General features: G+C 36.9%; 1 protein-coding gene across 2 annotated transcripts in view; it reads left to right on the top strand.

Moving 5' to 3' along the window:
• COL21A1 (collagen type XXI alpha 1 chain) overlaps positions 1-24,666 on the top strand; it is a 92,026-nt gene that overhangs the window by 14,425 nt on the left and 52,935 nt on the right. Inside the window, exons 7-15 of one of the 2 annotated variants that reach the window (XM_075145247.1) lie at positions 795-803; positions 2,284-2,367; positions 4,678-4,740; positions 15,129-15,182; positions 16,104-16,157; positions 18,661-18,714; positions 19,556-19,609; positions 21,209-21,262; positions 21,341-21,394. In XM_075145247.1, the coding sequence (XP_075001348.1) occupies positions 795-803; positions 2,284-2,367; positions 4,678-4,740; positions 15,129-15,182; positions 16,104-16,157; positions 18,661-18,714; positions 19,556-19,609; positions 21,209-21,262; positions 21,341-21,394 (480 nt within the window). The remainder of the gene's footprint in view (positions 1-794; positions 804-2,283; positions 2,368-4,677; positions 4,741-15,128; positions 15,183-16,103; positions 16,158-18,660; positions 18,715-19,555; positions 19,610-21,208; positions 21,263-21,340; positions 21,395-24,666) is intronic. The other variant, XM_075145246.1, reaches the window with a different exon arrangement.

The raw sequence follows: 24,666 nt of genomic DNA, 5'->3' as shown, positions 1-24,666 counted from the left end.
CTTTCCTGGAGATACCTAGCTGCATAGTAATTTTAAGCTCCCTCTATGATCCATGGAGAAAGACAACCTTCTCTAGAGGTTGCCTAAGATGGAAATTGCATACAGAGGAAGCTGTCTCTCTCCACAGACTGTGTATGATGTCTGTGGTGACTGTGTGCATTAGAAAACTCCTGTACATGGTGCAGCTAATGGTGGCTACTAAACCATTAAGACAGACAATTTCATGGTTGGTATGCTGAAGTGTTTGGGAATGGATCATTCTGTGGTATTGCAGATACTGAAAAACTCAATTCAGTTGATAGAGTCTAATGCAGTCACACAGGGAAGCGAGACAAAGCCAGCCTTGCCTCTGTGCTGCTGTATGTTTTCCCAAGTGCTGGATTCAGGCATTGATCAGAGATTTTAGAAATATTTTGGTACATTCTCTGACATGAATGAGTAAGCAGAGGATTTTTTTGATGAGAAGTTACTCCTGGCAAAAGGCTTGACCCAAATCTAAACATTTAGTGTGTAAATATTTACATTGTTCAGTATTAATTCTAGTTTTGTCATTGCCTTTTAAAAATTGCTACTGGTGGCTCCTGTTGAAAGGCCCTTAAAAGAACTGAATTAAAAATTCATATGCATTCATAGCAGCAGCACATAAGTCTAAAAAAGTCTAAAATTTTGAATTATAATTCCATGACAGTTACAATGCTAAGTTTATGATTGGTTTTGATAGAATTTAAAAATGAATGGATTTTGCGTATTACAAATATTGATGTACTCTTAAACTGTGTTTCTTCTTATTTCAGAACGGAGAGGTAGGCTCAATCCTAAACTGCTCAAACTCAGTTTAAGGTAGTATTTAATTTTATATAAACTTCTTATTATTCTCAGGAATATGCACATTGTTTTGGAAAGTGGACAGAGGTTTGCTAAGGTTAAAAGTGCTGGATTTCCATTAACTGAACTCTAGTCAATAGACAAATTAAAAATCAGTTTTCTGAAGAAACCCACGTTTATTAGAATAAATGATCTGATTTTTTTCCCCGGTTCAATTCAATTGCTCGTATTTGCAGGGCTGGATGCTGTTGCAAAGTGAATGGGGATATGCACAGTCAGGTAGCTGTTACCTGCATCATGCTAATGGGAGCTCCCTGAAGGGGAGCTTGTTTGAAGGCTTAATATGATAGCTTCCCTAATCATCCTCATAACTCCACTTGGTACCATTGCAAAGGAAATGTGGATTCGTGTTTTGATCAATCATTTGACCCTGAGAAAGAACTCCGTTCAGAGAACATTGTAAAAAGTCTGTATTATTTTAGAAAATATGAGTAAAATGTGTTTTAGATAGTAAATACAAAATCTGCGGTTTTGTATCTTGGATTCTTAAATTTTTGCCTTTCCATAGTTCTAAGAACTTGCTGGGTGAAAAAAAATGCACTGAATCTAACTTCAGCATATAGGTTTAGTACAGATGCACCTAAATTTTGGGTGCCTGACCTTGGGCAAATGGATTTGATCTAGTAGCTCTCCCCTTGCCTGCCTTGGTAAAACACTGAGGTTGCATGTGGTCTTAATGGTGAGAAGTAAATACCTCAAAAAAAAAAAGAAAAGTCTCTAGAGGGTGATGTGGTCTGCCAAGGTTTAGTGTTTATTGCTGTTTGTATAGGGAGCATAGTTTGGAGGAGGTCACCTAATGGTCTTCGGAGGATGGGCACCCTGGGGGCCAGGACTCGTGACTTGTAGGAGTCAGTGGTAGCAGCCATGCTCCGCCTTTCCTCAAGTAGCTTCGTAGTTGGGACACGTGCCCAGGAGGTAGGAAACTTGGGCTTTACGTTCTTATCAGGCTTGCTACACATGGTAGCATGCCCATCGGTTGTGGTCATTATGCTATACATAATATTTGTTAGATTCTTTTTACAAACTTTATTTAAATAGTTATATTTGATCATTGATCACACTTCAAGTGATGAATATCAGTTGATTTAGGAGAAGAGTTTTGCACGTTGCCAGATTTAAAATTATCAAACTATATGACAAACTCCACAAATAGAGTTTCAGATATCAGCCCACTATTGGTACTTAATTTTTTATTTATTTTTCTTCTGGGTAAAATGATGAATTCATGCATGCAAAGTAGTTGGAGGGCAATATTCAGGTAAGCAGAAGTTCCAGCTGAACAAAGGAGTGAAAGCCAGGACCGATGCAACTTAAGGAAAATCAGCTTCATATAATGTTATGAATCGTTTGTTGAATGCTTTTGGCATGTGTATTGATGGCTGGTTTTGCTCTTGGTAGTGCATGAATGGTCCTAGTGATGTAGGCTCCACGCCTGCGCCCTGCATATGCCCGCCAGGAAAACAAGGACCTCCAGGCCCCAAAGTAAGTTTCCATTCTGCCTCACTGAGCGTACATGACTTTTTTCTTCCTTTCTTTTTTCAAATCTTAGGTTGGCCAGTCATAGTCAGGGAGATTAAAAAAGTAGGGGACACGTTCTCCTAGTTCTGGTTTCCAGTGCGTGAATATAGTGATTAGGATCGTCAAGGCCAGGGTTTGGTGCCATAACTCCTAATAACACAAATATATCTTTTATTTTTTAAGGAAAATGCTCATCGATGTAAAATTTTCCTTGCTGTTTTTTTCAAGTGTTTCCTTGCTACTCTTCAGCAAATGATCTTGCACTGCTAATTGTGTGAGAATAAAATGATTTGCTAATAAACATCTCCTAATGGAGAGTTTTTTTTTTCCTTCTTTGTTAAAGAATGGACTAGATACCTACTGGGCAACTTCCACCTTAGCTGTTCTGATAACCTCCCTTCAGTGTTGGTGAAGGATTAAAATGAGAACCAGACTTGAGTTTCAGATGTCTAACGTGGCAAACTCAAATCCCTAGTATTTTGCTGTAGTACTTTTCTCAATAACTGTGCTTCCAGAGTTACTAGCTTGCCTTATAAGGGTAGACAAGAAAACCCCAAACCACTTGTCTTTCGTTAAGCAAATGATTAAAAAACCTCTACTCTCGTTAGCTGCAGCTACATCAAGTCAAAGGGCTTTTTGCTACAATGGGAAGGGTTTCTAATCAGGGAATTGGAATCCACAGGACGGAGATCATTATTATTTCATGTAATAGAATTTTTGTGGTCTTTTAGCTTTTTTTTTTTCTCTTTAGCATATTAGAGAAAAAAGAGAGCGAGAGAAGAAAGTATTTATCATTTAAAAAAAATTGAAAGCCACATCCTGTAATGTATGAAGGAGTATGAAATTTCAGAATTAGGGTGACCTATACAATTTCATTTAGATCCCTGCTTCATGTGCAATCTTTCAGTCGCATTGCAGTATAATATTTGTTTGGGGATAACTGAATAATACAGGTGACAAGATGGTGTCTAACACAAAAGACTGCAGAAAGAGTGAAAAGGAAGCCAATTTAAGATTGTATCTTAGTCTTAACTTTTGAATACTGGACCTTGGAACCGTATAAATTTAAACATAATTTATGTTTGTGATATTAATGGAGTACAATGAAATTAATTAAATTAGAACAATTTAAAAATACAAGTAACTGATATTTTAACCTTTTCAAGTTAAAGGCGTAAAATTTCATAGTTTAGATAGTCTATTTGAAAGCAAATTTATTTTCGATCAACTCTCAGACCTGGACTTCTTAATTAGGACAATCATAATTCTAGATAACCCATTATTAATTTAGCAAATTATAACTGTTACGCTTTTCTAAAGAGACATTATTCTATGTCCTTTCCCATTTCATTCAGCATTACATTTCTGTGGTTTATATGTGAAAAGGTGTTTTTTCACAGTCACATTGAAAGCTAGTTTCCGATTTCCCTCCTAATGTCCTCCCTGTTTATAACAATTTTGCAGTTGTAACTGACCCTCAGGTCCGTTGATGGTTCAGGCTGAAGAAAGTGGTACCTGCTTAACGCTCCTGTTGAAGTAAAATGTTTTCACATAGATCAAGTCTTATTGGCTTTTGCTGGGCTCAAATCAAGTCTGTTAGTAAAATAAACAGAAAACTTTAATACACTAGGAAGATATATTAAATAGGAAGTTAAGTTCCTGCTTTCTTATCATAAACATGAAGCCTGAGGAACCGAATTTTCTTTTCCTTTAACATGGTCATAACAGAGGTTATAAAAATAATTGCAAAGGCCTTATAAGAAGAAATCTAAAGTAATATTTTCTGTAGACAGCAATAAGTGTGTGGAGAGGAGTTTAGTACTTAGCAGGTTTTAATCCTGGCTCTTGCCTTTCCAGTGCTTTTGCTTTAAGAACTAGACTCAGCCAAAGCAGGTGAGAGTTTTCTTCAGAGTAAGGCTACTAGATTAACAAGGTTTTAATAAAGATTTTTTTCATCTATTTGATGAAAAGTGTGTTTATTTCTGTTGATTAAGATGTTAAAAAGCTTGAAAGCATTTGAGATGATGGGCCAAACTTGTGCTGTAACTGAATGTGGGCTCACTTCTCCAATCCTGCACAAGAAGTTAGGGAGAATTTTCCCAGGGAGGGAGTTACACGATCAGTTCTTTTTTGCTGTAGGAATTACTCCTCAATAGCAGGTATCTGGGCTTGCAACCACTGTTTTGTGGAATGTGTTAGGGTTAAGGTTGCTCTGTGCTAATTTTAAAATGCTCTTTCATATCTGCTGTGTGTTAACATATTGCTTCTCCATAGGGTGACCCTGGGCAACCTGGGAATCATGGTTATCCTGGTCAGCCTGGTCCAGATGGTAAGCCTGTGAGTACTAAAACCTTAGTCATATATTGTAAATGCAAAACTAACAGGAGAAAAAACATGTACCACTGATATCAGATTTTCAAATTCAGATGATTTTGTCTCCATTCTTTGAAACTGTGAATGTCACTTAAGCGCTGAGTGTAAAAATTCTATGAATATGTTAATCATAGTATTTTTGTTTCAAGCTAAAATATTGTAAATATGATAGCATGATCATGGCACTGTTGTAAAGCAGAGAACAGGCTATAAGTGCTCCTGTTGGTCTTTGCATCAGTTTGCAGCAGCACCTTCTGACCTTCAGTCTTTACTGCTTAAGAATTTTTGCATTAGAAAGCACTTTAGGGTACCTAAAATCCTGTCTATTTTGTTTTAGGGATTGCTTCTCATGTGTTTAAGCTTGGTTCATTTAATTTATTTTTAGGCTGCCATCAGCCTAGTCCATCAAAATATGTAGATATGCATATACAGTGTTAAAAATACAGATATTTTGCAGTTCTAAACATTGTGTGTTAAAACATACATCATAAAAAGACCTGTATTTTTCTCTTACCCTAGATTTTACTTTTTAAGCTGGCATTCCATTAGTATGGATGGTAAAGACTGGAAGGAAGTAGATGAATAACATATGTCCCTAAAATAAAAACGACAGATTTGGCAGTGGCTCCTCTGGTCTTCATGGTTAACATTTTTATTGTAATAAAATTGTAATAAAAGCAAATAAATATATAAAAATAACCTAAGGTTTCCGTAAAAAATATATTAGATCTCTGAATCTAATTGGAAGCCTCTAAGATACTGACAGCCAAGCTTCTCTGTTGAGTAAGGTTTTGTTAACAGCCTGCAGTCTCTGTGTCACCAAAGTGGTGGTGTGCATTTGCCTCTGGTGTGTTAAGAGAAGGTAGGCCAAAAGCTGGGAGACTTGACCACCCATACTTCTTTTCTAAGAATGTGGCCTCTGATGTTGCTTACTATTCATTAGAAGCTATTTTATTTATAGTTAAAAAAAAAAGAAAAAGGAAAAGGTAATAGACAGTTGGGAGCATTAAAAATGATTTGCTTCTGAAAAGAGGGTAATTTCTCTGCTTGGATACCAAAAGCAGGAAAAGAAAAGTGCATGCACATACTGGAAATTGTTAATTCATTGTAACTTTTCATTCTTATTGTGAGTATTAAATGTTATGGTTGAGTCCTTAGGTTGTAGTGTTATTTTGAAATCTCCATGGTGAAATAGAAGAGAAGGTAAGCATCATGTCTTGAAATCCACAGAAAACACAATTAGGGAGGAGTCCCAAATACTATTGAGAATAAAAATATAAGATGTCCCAAAACATTAGAAGATATAAGTGGATGACTGCAGAGAAGACAAAATCAATTATGAAAGAAACATTGGATTATAGACTGGGGAACTAATAGTCTATGGGTTTGGTTGAGACTTAGAAGGGATATTAAGTTGTTCTGGGCCATTTTGGTCCACAGTTGACAAACTAGAGAGAGTTCAAAGAAGGGCAACAAAGGGCTGGACTGGACCTTTCAACTTTACTCTCTTAGTAATTTTTCTGTCCTGTGGAAAGATTAATGAGGATATTGTAACTAATCACAAGTCTTTCCCAAATCTGCCCTCGCTTATCAATTTTAGTACCTCTAGCATGTTATTCCTACTAAAAAGGCACTACCCACCAACTCTGATGGCTTCATAAAAACACCTAACGTTCTATTTTTGTTAAGAATTTTTAATACTAGTAATATATTTCATTTCTATGTCAGCTAAAGATGGAAACAGTGAGATTGATACTAACTTGGAAGTGTGTATGCTGTAAGGGTAATAAATATTACCAGTTACAAAGAGCAAAGAGAAAGCTCTGTGCTACACATTATAAAATGTTCACATTTCTCCTATTTTGTTGCTTAGTTACATGTTAGCCTTTTCTTAGGGATACCAGCTGGTTCATTTAACTGTGGTGATTCCTTTTGGAAGCAGAGTTAGTTTGATAGGAAAAAAAATAGGCACTGAAAACAAGAAATGCAATTGTTTCTAAAAACTGAAAATTCCTGTTTTAAAATATGGGACTTGGTATATTGAAACCTGGCCATGGTAGCCCCGATGGCCCAGGAGAGCAGTGACTACAGGAATTTTTCAGTAGTTCCACAAGCAAAGATCCTCATTGTCCTGTGATATAAAAACATTTTTGTACTTTTGCTTTTGTCTTAAACAGTTTTTGATAGCTATTATCTTCAAAGTTTTTTGGAACTAGAAGTAGAGAAAACAATCTGAATTGAAATTGTCAGTGCTATAAAATGCTACATTTTTGTTCCACACAATCATGAAAATACAGGTTTTAAAATAGGAATGGGTGGAATCTGAGCTGGGGAAGTATGGTCTAATCAGAGTAACTTTTCAGTTGATTACTGATGGTGCTTACGCTTCTGAAGAGCGGTCCTGTTCTCCTATACAGACAGGTATACAAACTGTCTCAACCCGGAGTTGCATGGGAGAAGGTGTCCATCACAGTTTGACCATGTTGATTGCTAGAAGTAGACTTGGCAATATGGATAAGCATAGCAGAGCTGTCTTTAATCCAGCTAACACTGATATTTTGAAAAATAAAGTGATACTTTGTAAGCTTTAGTGAAGCCAGAATGGACTGGATATTGGCAGGGAACTGTCAGTTTCCATTCTTTCTTTTAAAAAATAGATTAAGACTTTATTTCTGAAGTGTCCAGTCACCTGAAACAGTATTGTTTTAGAAACAATTTGTTATGACTTTTTCTTGCTCTTATTAACAGGTTTCCACTTCAATGCTATATATCTTCCCGTAAGCACTGAAATTTGTAACAGTGTGAGTCATGAAGGAGAAATAAATGGATACTGTAGTCTTTCTGTAACTTTGTAATCTGGCAGTTATGGTTCTTTTCCTGCGAGTGAGTCATAATGTGCATAGATGGGCATTCTCTGAACATAAAAAAGATTAATGAAAGTATCTCAGACAATTAGAAGAGAATCAAACAGCCCCACTAAAGGAGAAATTTTACCGTTTTGCTGAATTGAAGGTCATATGTTATTTGAAGTGCTTACAGTTAAATCCTACAGCTTTATTAACTGACTAATTTTTTTGAAAAATAATCTGTAGCTTTTTACACTTGTTCTTTGTAATTGCGAACCTATTAGATCATCTGCAGCTCTGGCCAGTACATTATTCTTCCTTACAATACATTCTTGAGTGCTTTCCAGGCTAGCTTTTAGCCATGAACGGTGGGAGACCCTTTAGATACACTGTGCAGGAAAACAGATTCCTCTCTCCATCTTTTTCTTTCTGTTTTACTTATTTATTTGCTAATACGACATGCGTGTTTTCTGCGCTGTCAGTGATTTTCCTTGTTTGAGATAACTTTGCTGATATGAATCTTTTTAGTTGTATCCCCTGGGGAACTCTGAAAAGCAAGCTCTTAATTCAGACAGCACAATAGGCTTACAGGTAGTTGTGTCGTCAGTGTTGTTTAATCAAATGGCTTTTTCATGAAAAGCTTTTCCTGGAAAGTCAGTCTTTTCTGTTCCCAAACACATTTTTATGTTCTTCTCTAAAGTTATTCCAGTTTGCCTATCTGGTATTCATTTTCTTGGAACAGTATAACTGGTCAACAAAGTGTTTCTTCCTCTGAGATAGGTTTTAGGCATGGATTTATATTACTATATGTAACTGATTTTTAAAGTAAAACATCAAAGAAAATTTAGTTTATTGTTTGTGGGTTGGTTAGACTGTTGTAATACTTAAAGTTAGTTTTAGTCCAGAAAAATGCAAAACACTTCCCATGAATATCTTCAATATTGCGAGAAAATAATTGTTTACCTGGTGTTACCCAGTAAAATTGTTTGCTGTAATATTTGGGGAAGTGAACATAAACATGACTCATTTTCAATCATTCTTTATTTGTTTTTTTAAATAGTTTTGTTTATAGGTTCTTTGTTTTTTCCGTTTAATTGCCACCTCTGTTTATTTTCCATACTCTGATACATACAGAAAAGATCTATTGAAGTAACTGGAGAAAAGTACAAAAGTGAGAAGCATAATAAGTAATGAAAAATACATTTTTTTCAATCAAAAATGTCATTCGGGACCTGAAATGATTAAATTGTCTTGTCAGGAGAAATAGCACCGATAAATAAGCCTTTTTTTTAACCTTTTTTACCTTTACAAAGGTAAAAATAGTATTTGAATCTCAACTGGAACTCATTTTAATGGGCATTAATTCATCAGAAAGAAGCAGCTGGAGTGGTTTCTGGCCCTGAGAACGCTGAGCAGCCTGACTGTGCTGTCACAAAGCCATTTTTTATTCCAAAGGATATTTTATACATATTGGGGAAAAACTCAAGTTGCGGGGAAAAGTAAATGAACAGAGTCTATGCAGTGATCACTTGTGGTTAACAGAGGTGATAGGTTACCAGTCTGCTGAAAGAAATGAAAAAATACACTTATTTGTTAATTTTGAACTTTGAACCACGTGGCTGGCAAATCTGGACAATTTTCCAGTATTCCATCTAGTTTCATTCATGAAAGTTTAGAACCATTTGCCTTGTCTTTGCAGTGTCCACAAGCAATAAGCAGTTTAAAAATAATCTGGTGAGGCTGAGTTTACTGATATACCCAGATACAGAGTTCGTAAGTTATCAAAAGCCTCACATAATAGTAATTTCTGATCATTCCAATATTTCTTTTTAAAAAACTATAGAACATTATTACAGTTTGTCTGGGTTTCAGCTGGGATAGAGTTAAATTTCTTCCTAGTGCTGTGTTTTGAATTTAGTATGAGAAGAATATTGATAACACACTGATGTTTTCCGTTGTTATAAGTACCCTGTCAAGGACAGCTGCCATGCTACCAAGCAGAGGCTGGGAGGGAACACAGCCAGGACAGCTAGCCCAACTGGCCAATGGGGTTTTCCATACCATGTGATTTCATGCTCAGTATATGAATGGTAGGCGTGATCCAGGAAGAAACGATTGCTACTTGGTTATCGGTCAGCGCGGGTGGTGAGCAATTGCATTGTGCATCACTCATTTTGTATATTTTATCATCATTATTATTATTATTATTATTTTCATTTTCCCTCTTCTGTTCTATTAAACTGCCTTTATCTCAACCCATGAGTTTTTCTCACTCTTACTCTTCCGATTCTCTCCTCGTCCCACTGGGGGGTGGGGAGTGAGCGAGTGGCTGCGTGGTATTTGGCTGCCTGCCAGGTTAAACCACGACACAGTTGCACTACCTAGAGTTTAATAATACTTGGTGACCAGCTGAAGGCCGAATCTTTTATGATGAGCTTAGAATAATGGCAATGGCCAGCTATTTCAATAGTACTTTTGGAATAAAAATGGGTAATAGTTTCCTGTATACATAGGATCGCCTGTGCTATGGGATGGTTTGCCTGGGGATTTAAGTTGATATAAACTCTGCAGCTACTTTTCTCAGGAAACTTTCAGAGTCATAGTTGATAATTCAGCTGTAAAATGCTGCTCTTAATTCCAGAAAAATACATATTCCTCAGTAATGCTGTGACCTTGTTATTCTTAGAGGAAATATGTTTGCTCCATTCTGATTAATACAGTGGTGTAATGGCTTCACTGAGACCTACTACTTTGAAATCAGGGCAATGCCTGATGTTGACTTGTGTTGCATACAGGTATGCATTTCAGACAAAAGACCATATGACTGTTTTCAGTAGTGGCCAAGGGCAGATGATAAGGATGAATATTTAAGCAGCGAGCAGGAAGTTATACTCCCTTGGTACATCATCCCATCTCCCAGAAGTCTGAAGCTCAGGAACTTTTTAAGCCGGATTTATGACCTTTTATTTAATAATCTTCATGGATTTTTTTTCCTCTGTGGTATTTGAGCCCAGAACATCATGCTCAGGTAAAATATACTGCTAGCGGCTCTGAGCTATGAAAACCTTGGCAGATGATGGAGTAGCCAATGGAAGGAAATGTAATCAAATAGAGAAAGAATTAAACAGGCCAAAACAGAAAAAAGCAAAAAAAGGCAAAAGAAAACTCTTTTCTATACTTTTCCCATAATAATGTTCACGTGATTACAAATCTTTGATCAGGAGTCACCCCCAAATTTATGTTGGAGGGTAAATGCTGCATTTAGTTACCTTTGTGATCTAATGCTGAATCTGCCCTTCATTTTCATGTTTTGGTATGTGTAGACAGAGGGGCTTCACTGCAGACACAGTTCTGGTAGCCTGCAGAAGCAGACGCCATCAGAAGTCCTTCTACAGGGCCACGCTATTTAACAGAGGGAGGAGAGAGGAGATGACACTTGTTCTGAGCTCCTGAGTTATCACTGCTTAAGAAAGTCCCAGAGAAAGGAATAAGGCACAGACTCCAAACAGACCTGCTGGAGAGGACCACCTGACTGATCCACATGTCCAAATGGGCAGGAAAAAGAGAAGCAGTAGGCAGATGAGTACAGGCATAGTGAGGTGTTAGAGAAGGTTATCTGGGGACGGGATAGGAAAAAAGCTCCTTGAGAAAAGGAGGAGGAAGGACCTGAGAAAAAATATTAGATGACAAACAACAACTCAGAAAAAGGCTAAACCACTTAATTCAAATACATCAAATACTTTCTAACATTTTTGTTGCCTTGCAGGATTTTAGTTACTGATATTGCCAGTAAGGGAGAAGGTCATAGCATGACTGCAAATTTGTGTGTCTGAATAGCTACGAGAATTTCTGTCCTTTAAGATGTAATGTATTTTATGAAAAGGGTTTGAAAACTTCTCTTCTAATGCTTTAGATAATTGTACTTTAAATGTACTAAAGATTTTCTGCAAGAGACTTCCACAAGAGGTCCACAGACCTCTCTGTCAGAATGTTTTCCTAACACCAAGTTAAATTTTTCTTTTGCAGTTGAATTCCATTATGCTTAGTTACATCACCCTAAATAGTTCTGTTTACTTAGTGTTTACAGTCCTTAAATATCTTTAGACCATTAGGGTTGATCCTTGGTTATTTCCTGGCCAAATTGAGCTTGTTTACTTCTCCCTTGTCTTTCCCAACTAGTCCTGTGTTATGCCTTTGTCATTTATGTTGTTCAGTGACTCCAAAAGCTTTTCAGTAAGGAAGTGTGCAGTGCAGTTGTCATTGCTTTATCAGTACATCCTCTATTTTTATTTTATATTTGTCTGATGTGATACACCTATGAATGCTTTCTGAACTTCTGTCCTTTAGGCATGCAAGTGCATTGAAGATATACTTCTGAGGTTCACTCTGCTATTGCACCTAAAAGTTCTTTGGAATTAATACTTGTCATATGTCCTTCTTGCTCAATTTTTTCCCTACAGGTAAACTAACTTTCATTTTCCAGCAAGGCTCTTAATTCACTGACGGTGACAGTATTGCTAATTTGTCTGTGTCCTTTATGTAAGTTCTTTGGCCTAAGAAGTCTGTTCAACATTTTCCCTTTTTGTAAATTATTGCCATTTTCTTTAAATTCCAAAGTCCCATTTTATCTGTGATTTTTTAGCCATCTGTTACAAAACTAAGCATCTCAGTGTTTTGCTGTTTATCGCTTTGCCTTTACAGATTTTCAGGCACTAGAAATTTATCAGTACTATTGCCACACACAACAAACTGAGAGGGAGATTTTGTATAATCCTGATTTCAGTTACACTGATGTAAAATAATGAATGAGAATATAAACAAAGTGCTGTGGAGTAGTGCTGATTGACAACATTGATGAAACATTATAGGTGGGATTTAGTTTAAGGCACCTATGTTTAGTGTTCACATGTGTACAGAGACAGTGGGTGTCTAAATTCCCATATTAGTCAACAGATATTTAATTAATATACCCCAAGAGATGTGGGATTCTTATGGAGTAAGGTATTTTGTCTTGCCCACGCTGCTGCTTCAAAAGGATGAATGCCTCCCAAATATTTTGTGCCACTATCTTCTAACACTGGATGGGTGTCCAGGGAATCTCAAAAGGCAGGAGCTGCCTATGTTTAGGCAACTGGATTCAAAACTGAGTATCAAATTCAGGGTTAGCCATAATACTTTTCACACCATTTGTGTGTCTTCTGAAAAGTTCACGAGAGAAGACCACATCCAAATAAAAACGATTCTTTTTGGTGGCAGATTTAGTGCTTTCACCTTATTTGAAAGTGAACCTTCAGTACTGAACTCATCTGTGTCAATTGAAAAGGGAATTTTCACTTCTGTCCCTTTTACATAAAATGTCAGCTGTGGCACAGCTGTTGTTGGAGCATATGTATGTATGTCACATACCTACTCTTATTGAGGGCTTTGAGGTTAGGGAAGGAGGACTTGAGCTGACTTCAGTGCAAAAAAATTGTAGGCGTTAGCATATAGATTGATGATCCATATTGCAAAAGGAGTAGTGATACAAAGCACGCTCAGTTTTTATGAAAGCCGGTTTTCGTAATTTATAGAAGGTGTTTTTAACTTGTCCAAACAATTGCTATGTTGTTTGTACCAGACAGCGGTTCTCATTTTTGTGACTTTCTGTGAATTTCCTTTTGAATCTTCTCTGTTCCGGCTTTCCATTAAACAAACGCACTGGCAATATGTTTGATTTGCTTTGAAATCACATTACAAGATGTAGCTCTGAGCTAAATATGTAGTTTTGTAAGCTGAAAACTCTTCTGCCATCCTCCATTCATCTTGTGAATTTTGAAATTCAGTTCAGCCAGGAAATTGTCTTCCTCTACTTCTTCCCCTACTCAGTTAGAAAGAGAGGGAAGGGAAATTGCATTTCAGAGATCTAAAATGTGAAATAAAGTTTTATTTATACAGAGTTATATCCTAGAGGAAGTCATACAAACTTTTTGCTTTTATTGGAGAAGAAATAAAAGGATAAACTTTTAAAGGCATTTTTTGGCTTGGTGAATTGGTTCAGCTACCCGGGAGGCTTATAAGCAGTCTGGGAATGCTACACCATTTACAGTTAAAGCTGATTTTGCGAGAACTGCCTTGAGCACTAAAAGTGAAATGCTTGATAAAGGATCCATGTATGACAGAGACCTAGAATTCTGTTTACTTCTATACTAAACATTACCAGCTGGCTCGTCGGGCATGTGTTCAAATGTCTTTTGGGAAGAGGGCACAGCAAGTACTCTCCTGTATCTAATCCAGCAAATAATTTTAGGTCTGTTTATTATTCCCAGGAAGCTCTGACTGATTTAAAGAAGAAATCAGACATACACATTGCCTTCCTTGTATTGGAAAGGTTCTATTAGTTCCTTTTTACCAGTGTGGAAATCCCACCATTAAATTTTGTGCTAAGTTTTTGAGACTGAAACTCATTTAGAAAAAGGATTATTAGTTCTTTCAGTTCAAATCAAAAACCAAATTCTGGGTATTTGAAATTGGATAGTCCATTTTATGGGATTTATCAAATTTAGTTTGGGCTGCCTGTTGAAAGGTCTGAGCCAAATAGCCTCAGAGTTTTATAGGACAATTTCTCTTCCATGTTTTTGCAAAAAAACCCTCTTTGTAGCTCATTTTGTCCATTGGAATTACATGTTTTTAATGGAGCTAGGTAAAATTCCTGTTCTTCAGTTACTTGCCTCTGTAAAAGGGCTCTTCTAAAGCACTTGTTAATTTTGCATAAAAACTGGCTATCTTTGCTGTACTCGTTGAATCAAATCTATCAAAACACCTCAGGCATATATTTTGGGTTCTGTAAAGGTTTTCTTGTTCTGCCAATGTTGATTTCTAGTAAAGCATTCCTGAAATTCTCTTTTCAATTAATGAATTATTTAGTATTTCTTTTCGTAGTCCCAGTCATTCAAATTATTTTTTTACTTGCTTAGCCTGTTACATACCTTCAAGTTCATAGCTAAGTCCTTAGTCTTGAGAATGGAATTTTTATTATTTAGAGATATGGTAAAACTAGCTGCATAATGTATTAGAACATGCCTTGTTTGTTAAAGCTTATTCATGTAGCTGGAAATAAGCCTTTAAAAGTCCTGGCGTTTTTCAGCTATTTTTCTTGAGAGAGAGAGAAAAAAAAAGCGTCTTAGCTTAAAAAAAAGTTAATTTGTTCTTCCCCCCCCCCCCCCCCCCAATGGGGAATAAAACAATATGTTTGTTACATTCTCATGTAACAATTCTAAAATACCGGATTTTAGCAGAAAGTCTGGAGGCTGCAAACTTCAGATGCAGAGATGAAAGCTTCTGGAAGCTGAAATCTAAATCTCAAATGTATGATTGTGAGAGCAGTTATTGAAATTTGTGACCTAAAACGACAGGGTTGTGACAACAGTTCTCTAGTAACCAGGAGGATTGTTTTTTCCTTAAATAGGTGTTTGGAAATTTGTAAATATAACTTATGAAAAGTCACAAGTCTTGGTTTCTTTTCCTTAGGGATATCAGGGATCAGCAGGAACTCCAGGTATCCCAGGAACTCCAGGGGTTCAAGTAAGTGTCTGTTTCATTCCTAGAAGTTGAAAATCTGAGACAAATCCCGCCAACTCTCTCCCAATATCCATAGTTTGTCATTGAGAGTTGAGGTGTGGGGAATGAAAAGGGCTCAAGTGACGGCATGAAGTCAGGGGCTGTCCTAGGGTGAATTGTTTTGGAACTTACATGGCTTTGGGGTTTGTAGGTAGACTGACAATTAGACTGCAAATCTAATCATTGCTAAGTAAGGTCTGTAGGAGCAGGACTCAGCTGCGGCTTAGACATTTTCATCCTGATCCAGAAGCCAAACAGGAGTTCCTTCCATTTTTCTATGAATCAGTAACAGTGATCTGAAGCCTTGTCATGGTGATTGATTTTCCACAACTCACATGTCCAAAGGAAGGTTTCAGATAAAGCCCAGACTGACGGAGGAGAATTCTTTTTCTTTCTTCATTGTATTAATTTAGTAGCCCTTACTGGACAGTTATTGGAAACCAGTGCTGTATTTTACTTGTGGCATGATCCAGTCTGGCTGGATAGTCGAGGACTTACTAATTTGTTGGATTAAATATCTGAGAGCATGCTGGGACCAAGAGCAAGCCTGCAACATGGCATATGTGAAGGCTGTCTGATGGACATTTGAAAGGAAGGGGACATCTCTGGACTAATACAGGCTGCGTGATGTCCTTTGTTCTTGGGGTGGTCTTTGGTTAGAGCAAAGAATTGTTTTGGTGTTCCCCAGTCATGGGTTGTGATAGTGTGCCATATTCATACGTGCTGGATACATTTCATGCTTGGTTCTGCTTTTGCATCCAGTTACCAAGATGTTGTGGTCAGCCAGCTGACAAATGAGTCTCCAGGTCATGTTGCATTACGTTCTGATCATTCTGTATCAGACTGTATTCATATTTGCGCTGGTTTTCATTTTTTCTCTCTTAGGGACCACGTGGCTTACCAGGTATCAAGGGAGAGCCGGGGAAAGATGGGGCTAAGGTAAAAAAAAAAAAAAAAAGAGTAATAGATAAGAAGATTTTACTCTTACCATTTATCATTTTTGGCTGTACAGTTAATAGTATCAATATTTTCACATGAGGCTTCTGTGAGAATTGTTTACTAAAAAGGTAATGAAGAAGGAATAAGAATCCTAAATTTAGAATGTTACTTCAATTCTGAATCTGGTCTGCTTTATTTAATAAAGTTTATATAGGCTTTACCACTGCCAGTAACACTTTTATTGCACCGAATAATTTATATTTAGAAAGCATATCTAAGCTATCGTGGAAGCACGATACAGACATCTGTCAGAATGGGTTTTTCCTATCTCTTTTCACCCTTCTCTTTAAGTGAGCTAGGTAGGAATTTTTGGACGGCACTTTTTATCAGAAAACACTGACTAATTGAAACCAAAGCTTTTCGTAGAAAAATTCTAGCTGAGGTGTAGCCAGTAGCTTGGAGCTGCAGACAAATGTGGAAGCTTATATATAACTCCCTTCTGGTAATCAGGATAAACTTGAATCTGGATCTCCTGTATACACAGTGAATAAACTCACCATTGGCTATTGGCAAGTCTCATTGATATTTAAAGATCTGTGTCCACCCTTCTCTCACACTTTTGCCCTATGTTTAGAAAAGTTCTAAGTTCATTGTGATAAAAACATATCTTGTTTTTGGTTTATTAAAACTTCAAAGACTTTTTTTGTAAAACAAACACTTGTTTTCCAAACAGATTTTTCTGTAGAATTCCCTTCTTCTAAAGTTCCCAATATTGAAAGCAGGTCCTTAAATTCATCACTGTTCAGCAGAATTCTCAAATGCATGAGCAGAGCTGAAAAATGTGGTTATGTGTTCTGTGCTTTAGGTATCTTAATCTAATTGATCTTAGATGTTAATTTAGTTGATCAGTTAGTATTGGGCCACGTGCAGAAAGTAAGATACTGATGATGAAAAACGCTATTGTCCTGGCAGTGCAGGGTTGTGACAGATAGAATATTTCCTAATGCTCAGTCCAGTCTTGTTTAACACATGCCAAGAAATAGGGCTTCCACCACTGTTTCTAAAAACTTCTTCCATTGTAAAATAGGTCTTGCCATTAGAATTTTTTTCCTGATGATTCAGCCCAGATTTTCATCTCTTAATTTCATCCCATTACTTGTAAAGTTTCTATAGCAACTAATTTAACTGTTTCCATTGCCAAATGTTTTAGTTTATCCAATAATTGAATCACCACTTCTGAGCAGAAATTGAGGCTCCATTCTTATTCATTAAGAAGCAATGGATGCATGAAGTGTTTAGTTTATAAGCTTTGCTGATTTTTTGAACTCCATTCCCTTGCCTGTTTTCAATACTTACTTGCTGAAAGATATTTTGATAGCATTAACCCACAAGCTATCATTTCTGTGGTTGTGTTCCTGTCTTCTGTGAATATGTGACAGACCTCTCCAAATCTGTTCAGACATGAATGGTTTTGACACTGAGACATGTTTTCTTTTACCCTTTGTCTTATAACTTGAAATATTATAGAAAATAACTTCCTGAGCATAATTTACTGTTCCTCCTTTATGATTGAAATATATTAAACAAATTGAAATATATTGCTTAATATAAAGTTAAATATTAACAGAGACAAAACATTGTGATTGTCCAAAAATGATTTGGTGATTGGCTCTTTGTCCTGGGCGAAGTAGATCCAGTCTACTGGCACAAGTTTTTATTGTTTCAAGTCAGGTAGTGCCAAGTTATAATTTAGCCTTTTGTTGTAATCGCTCAAGAGAGCTTGCAGACAAATTGTCAGATAAATATCTTCAGTACCAACAGCAAAAGTTTTGGAATTCCTGATATCTGACACGTGTGAGGACAATAGAAAGAACAGATGTTTTCGCTTGTGTTTTCAATTGCCAACTGCTTTTACCAAAGTGGATTCTTTCTTCCATTGAAATGAGAACTCATTTGTCAAAGTGCCAAAGTTGTTTTGTCAGAGTATTTTGGCTTCATTTTGTTTATTTTTTAGAGAAAGTACTTAATACCTTATTTTTTAATACTTCACTCATCCAGAGGAAGCTGGTGAGAAATTTGATAAGGTCAGTAGGTCTTTGATATTTTCAGTAAGAGGTAGGAGCAAAGCCATCCCATTCTTTGGGAATTAGTAATGGATGGTAGAATTATCATAGCTCCTACAGAGATTTACAAACTCTTTTCCTCTTTTTTTCCTCTTGTCAAAGCTAAATTGCTACTTTTGAACCTCTATAAACCTTATTAAAGAGGTCATAGTAAATTTTTTTCTAAAAAGTCTGGTGGTTGTTTAATTTTTTTCTTTTATGTATTGAATCTTGTTTAAAGATCAACAAACTCTCATCAGTCAGCATACCAATGTTATGTAGTTGATATGGTGATATATAACGCCTTTCCTCTATTTGTTGATCATTGAGAATATGAATGTTATTACAATATATTACTACTATTTTAGATATAAGGATTTAAAATATGTTTGCCTTTTTAGGGTGACCGTGGACTACCTGGTTTTCCTGGATTACATGGGATGCCAGCACCAAAGGTTGAAATTAAATATTTCTTGTTACAATATTCAGGTGTTTACGCTTGCTCTATAGTTTAATTTAAAGGAAAAATAAGTTTGTATGCAATATTATGTCAGTGCATTTGATGAACTACATAAAATGAATAGATATGATGCTGAAATTGAAGGAAGATGCATGCCATGGGACTTCATTACATACATATCAAGCAATGAAAACTGCCAGGTTTTAAAATTTTTGTGCTGTCCTATGGGATTCTATATTAATTACTTTGAACTTTGATTTTACTACTACTTAGAACCTTCTTCATCACAAATAATGTGCTAAAAAAAAAAATTATATAATTGTTGTGAAGTCATTCAATTTGAGTGACAGTATTTTGAAGGATAGTTCTGGTCTAACCCAATGAGTTTATTTCACGTGTATGTTCCCCAAAACATCATCAACCGTATCTTTTGCTCTTCTGTGTTAGTACTCAACAGAATTTACTTCTTAGTTTTTCCAAATTTGTGTTTTAAACTTTTCAAACAAGGTCTTCAGAAGAGTGCAGCACTTTTCAAAGAACTGAATTTTCACTTAGATACCTACCTATATTGAAGCGACCAGAAACTCAAAGTGCCTTCCATTGAAAATAGAAGCATTAAGCCTGCAAGCTGTGGATTGTCTCACCAGCAGTGTTGGACATTCTGGACTCCTCCGCTAGGAGAGCTTGGAAAATTCAAGATTTTACTGTCTTGAGCATATCTTTTTATATCCGATGGAGCTCTTTGCCTGCTTCGTTTTATGTCTGCTATACATGTATACTTTGTGTATAACTACTTCAATTTTAAAAATTAACTTATTCACATGCATTTTGTCTAGGGAGAAAGGGGTCCTAAAGGAGATCAAGGTGTGCCAGGAATATATGGAAAAAAGGCAAGTAAATTTATAATCATAAAATAAATCAAAATGTTATTGGCATCTGTGGTGGGGTGACCTTGGCTGGCTGCTGATGCCCCCCCAGCCACTCTCTCATTCCCCCTCCTCAAGAGTACAGGGGAAAAAAATAAGATGGAAAAGCTTGTGAGTCCAGATAAGGACAGGGAGATCACCTACCAATTACTGTCATGGGCAAAATAGACTCGACTTGGGGAAAATTAATTTAATTTATTGCCAACTAGAATAGGTTTGGATAGTGAGAAACAAAGACAAAAACTAAAACACCTTCCCCCCACCCTGCTTTTTCCCAGGCTCAACTTCACTCCTTCATGGGATGGGGAATGGGGAGCAGGCTGGGGTGGTCGGTCAGTCCATAACAGCTCCTCTCTGCTCTCCTTCCTCCTCACACTTCTCCCCTGCTCCAGCATGGGTCCTTCCCACGGGATGCAGTCCTTCAGGATAAACCTGATCCTGCATGGGGTCTCCATGGGCTGCAGCTTGGCTACGACAGCTCCACCATGGTCCTGTCCACAGGCTGCAGGAGAATCTTTGCTCTGGCGCCTGGAGCACCTCCCCCCCTCCTTCTTCACTGACCTTGGTGACCAACTGCAGAGTTGTTTCTCTCACTTTTTCCCTCACTCCTTACTTTGCCTGTGTCATGTTTTTAAATACATTTCCCAGAGGCGCCCCCCCCTTGGCTGTGGGGCTCAGCCGTGCCCTGCGGGGGGTGAGTTGGAGCCGGCTGGAACCGGCTGTGTCCGGCACGGGGCAGCCCCGGCCTCTCCTCACAGAGGCCGCCCTGCAGCCCCCCCTGCCAGCGCCTGGATACGTGCAGCTATATAATAGCTGTATTCACAGACAATTTAATTCTGCAGTCCTAACTCAGAAAAATTTCCAGTAAAGTTACTGGATATAATTATATCTAGTAATATTAAACTCATGCTCTGCTTATTTGGGTATTTCGAGAACTCTCTTCATCCTTCTGTTAATGGATCAATGCAATTCATTTTAACATAACACAAAATGCTTGTATTTTTTGCAAATATGTCTATGCCTTTAATATGGGGTATATGTAATAATTATATTGCAAATAAGTCTGTTCTTTTTAATACATAGAAACGTACATGAACCATATAACCAAACGGGTGAGATGGAGAGGAGTAAGGGGAGTGAGGAGCGGAGCACACAAAGTGACACTGATAGCAGCCTGGAAGAGAGATGTTGTTTTAATTCGTAATTTATATAAAGCAGGGTGTGTTTGTATCTAAACATTTACATTTCAGAGAGCATGTTTTGGTCATCCAATGTTAGTAGTTACATTTTCACCTGTCCTTATATTTTCTTCATGTATTTATTGGTCTAGAGTTTTAAGCAATTTGAAAGAGGGTCTGTGTTCACATTTCTATATTTTAGAGCATATTTACGTTTCCGTAACAGGGGATAGTTATTAATTGACCACTGCCTGTGTTAAGAATGAAACAGATCTTCCATACATTTTCAAAATAAGAAATAACATACATGAATTATAGGTTAAATATATGAATTTGCAGCATAAACATTGAGCACCACTTACTTTTCGTTTGCTGTATTTCTCAGGGTTCAAAAGGAGAGAAAGGTGATACGGGGTTTCCAGGAATGCCTGGACGATCCGTAAGTTTTGTGAAGACAATTTGCCTTTAACTTTTGCTTGTTAATTCACCTACTGATGACTGTTAACCATTGCCACAGGGAGACCCTGGCAGAAGTGGGAAAGATGGATTACCGGGAAGTCCTGGTTTCAAGGTATGTACAAATGTATATTCATACCTTGCCAAAGTCTTCAATAGCATTGCTGTTGGTCTAAATATACCCTGTTTATTCTGTGGAGAATTACTGGAAATTAAAATAATGTGTGTTACTGGGAAATCCCAAAGTTTACTGCAGTCAATGGACAGACTTCATTGATTTCAGTTGATTTGTGAGCAAGGGCAAAGCTTTTAAGAGTGTATTAGTGATCATCAGAGATTGTTTATACTTCATCTCCCTTAATCCTGTTTATGTTTCTCTAACTCCGTGAATCTGTTAATGAAATTTATATACAAGCATACGCTGCAGAACATACCTGTTGTATACAATTAAGAATGAAGTAATCTAATTATTATTATTGCTTTTGAAGGGAGCTGGATGAAAGTTAGGGGAAAACACCTTCAGTATTAGATTCATGTTTATGTTCATATTCTCTTCACTGTGCAGTCCCATTTAATTTAGAACAGTTTTTCAAGTGGACTAAGTATCTGTCTACTGTGAAAAAGACTACATGATCTGATATTTCTATAATATATTGCAGTCTGTGAGCTCACTGGACGTTTTGTTTACCCAGTTGTTGTTTGTGCTGTTCTAGTTTGTGAAAAGATGGACTTTAGCAGTATCAGTTTTAAGTTCACAGGAAAAAAAATTTATTAATATGTGATGTAAATGTTCAGTTGAATTGGTGTAAAGAAGCTTTTTAACAGCAGCTTTGTTCCTATAATATTTTTCTTAATAATAATAATGAAGTGATCTAGGGCTGCTCAAGATTAATGTTCCTTCAGTGTCCAAAAATGCAAGTGTACTTTTAAGTGTATTTGTCTAAATTCCTATTACTGTAGTTGGAGATCTGGGTCTTTCTTTCATTTTGTGACCATGCTTGTCTAGAGCAGTTGGGGATACCATGGCATATCTGTGACATCTGCTGCAGCAGGGAGATATGACACAAGACCTATGAGAGACGTAAACCCTTCCAGGCAGCAGCTACCAACAAGGTGGATCCAGCAGTATCCCAGGCTCGCTCAGGCTGGAGGGGACTTTGGGGCATCTCCTGGACCAGCCTCCTGCTCACAAATGGGACAGCACTGAATCCATACCAGGTTGCTCAGCTGGGTCTTGATAACCTCCAAGGATGGAGACAGCACAACTGGGCAGCTTGTTCCATCCTTGACTGTCTTCATGGTGAAAAATTTTTCACCCTTATTTGCAGCAGGAAATGGCTCTACATGTCTATGTGTTGTCAACTGAATCAAGCTCTTAGTAAATACATTAAATGGAGCCTCTAAAATCATTCAGCTGCTGCCTGTTAACTGCTATAACTTTCGTGAGATCGCTCATAAGTTTGCAGTCCTATTTGCTGTTTTTGAGTACCCCAGGTGACCTGTAAGTGCCATTTCAGAAGGACCCAGGTCTCCTGTAGGTGGTACCTGCCAGCCCGATGTGGAAGCCTTGGCTGCCCTAAGCATCTCAGATAGCACCAAGCATTTATGATTAGGTAACTGAATCAAGCCCCTGTTCACTGTAATGGGATCTTAGAACCCAAATGTATCTCGAGACAACTTCACGTAGAAAAAGACATGTAGGCATCTTAATCTGAAATTAAAGGGGGGAGTTAGCACTTACATACAACACTACAGCACTGTTGTTCTAAAAATTGCCCAACTTCAATGTATAACTAAGCATCCTGCAATTCAGAAATTTATTAGGAGAACACATCTAAAATAACAGCCTGTAAAAAGTATATATAAAATTTAACTTTTACAGTAGGTAAACTCAATATTTCCTATTTTATTTGTTCTCTTTGGAAGGCCTAATGAGACTGTGCTAAAAGGTAATGGAGTAACTTTATTTTATGTCAAATTGCTATACTGCTTTTCTTTAACTGCCCTTAAGTTTACATGCTTAAAATATGTTAGTAAAAGAAGTTGTAAATCTTAATTATGGAAAAAAATATTTTCTTATTGCTCATTTTTCTGAAGTTAACTTCAGCAACCAACAGCAGATTATTTCTACGATACTGAAGGACTTTTTCTTTATTTGTTACTTGGTTTAGTTTTAAATACCCCTACATTCATTTCATTTTGATCTTCAAATCCCATTGATATCTGCCTACAAATTGTCATGATTAATATATATCTACAAGAGCATGTATCTCTGACACTTGCAAATATGGCAGGCAAAGACAATTTAACAGGCATTCTTAAAACACTCAGCTATGTTTGTGTCTGTGGACATAGTAGCTACTTATGTTGCCATCAAAGTCAATGGAAGTCTAACCAGTAACATCAGTGGAGTCTGGAGAGCAATTCAGCTCAAAGACGACTTGTAGGTATCAGTTTAGTTGCCTACATAAAAGTGTCTGGTGTATTTGAGATGCATTAATGTCCAAAGCATCCGAAGGGAGCTGACAAATATGACATAAGTCCTATGGAAAGCCAGTGCCTTTCTGGAGTGGGAGTAGGAACCCAGACAAGACATCCTTGGGTATCTCAAATATGACCAGATGTCTATGTGCGGGCAATGAAATTGAGCTCTTGGTGGCTGGTCAGCTGAATCAAACCTCCATTAATTGTCTTGACTACTAGACTTCTGTTGGCTGTGATAGGAGCTTAGTTACCTACATGAATTTATCTGAAATGAATCCTGCCTTATTTTTTTTATACATATACACACACACATATATATACACACACAGATATCTCTGCTAAGTTGGTGGAGAAATTCCTTCTCTGGTACTATAGAAAGTAGAAAAACATAATTAGTTATTAGACTTTTTCCTGTTTTTATGCTTGTAAACAATATACAGATAATTCAGTGTATTAGTTGGGTGAACCTGTGTACATTTAAACTGAAAGACATTTTCTTGACTATTTTCTTAATTATTGTAGTACAAAAATATGACATACTCATTAGTTTTTATTAATTTTATAATATAATAGTTAACAGCGGCCATATTCTTTATTCAAACATTTTGTCAGCTTGACTTCAACATCTGCTTTCTATAAAACATTGCTTCATTCTGGGTCTGTAATCAAATTCAGAGCAGTAAAAAACAGGCTGTATTTGAAGGAAATTTCTGCTGGAGCTTTCCTGTTTTCTTACAATATTCATTCTGGGAAAGAACGTGATAAAAAAGCATGTCTTGAAACCCAGATGCTACCCATTGTTACTTCAAGTCCAGTTTTTGTAATTTTAAGTTAATTATTACCAGATTATTTTATATATATATTAATTGATCTTTGCATTTGTTTTATGTGCTTTTATTTCTG

Source organism: Calonectris borealis, chromosome 3, assembly GCF_964195595.1.
Source record: "Calonectris borealis chromosome 3, bCalBor7.hap1.2, whole genome shotgun sequence".
Lineage (NCBI taxonomy): Eukaryota > Metazoa > Chordata > Aves > Procellariiformes > Procellariidae > Calonectris > Calonectris borealis.
Note: the sequence above shows the minus strand (reverse complement) of the source record. Positions and strands in the feature narration are given on the sequence as shown.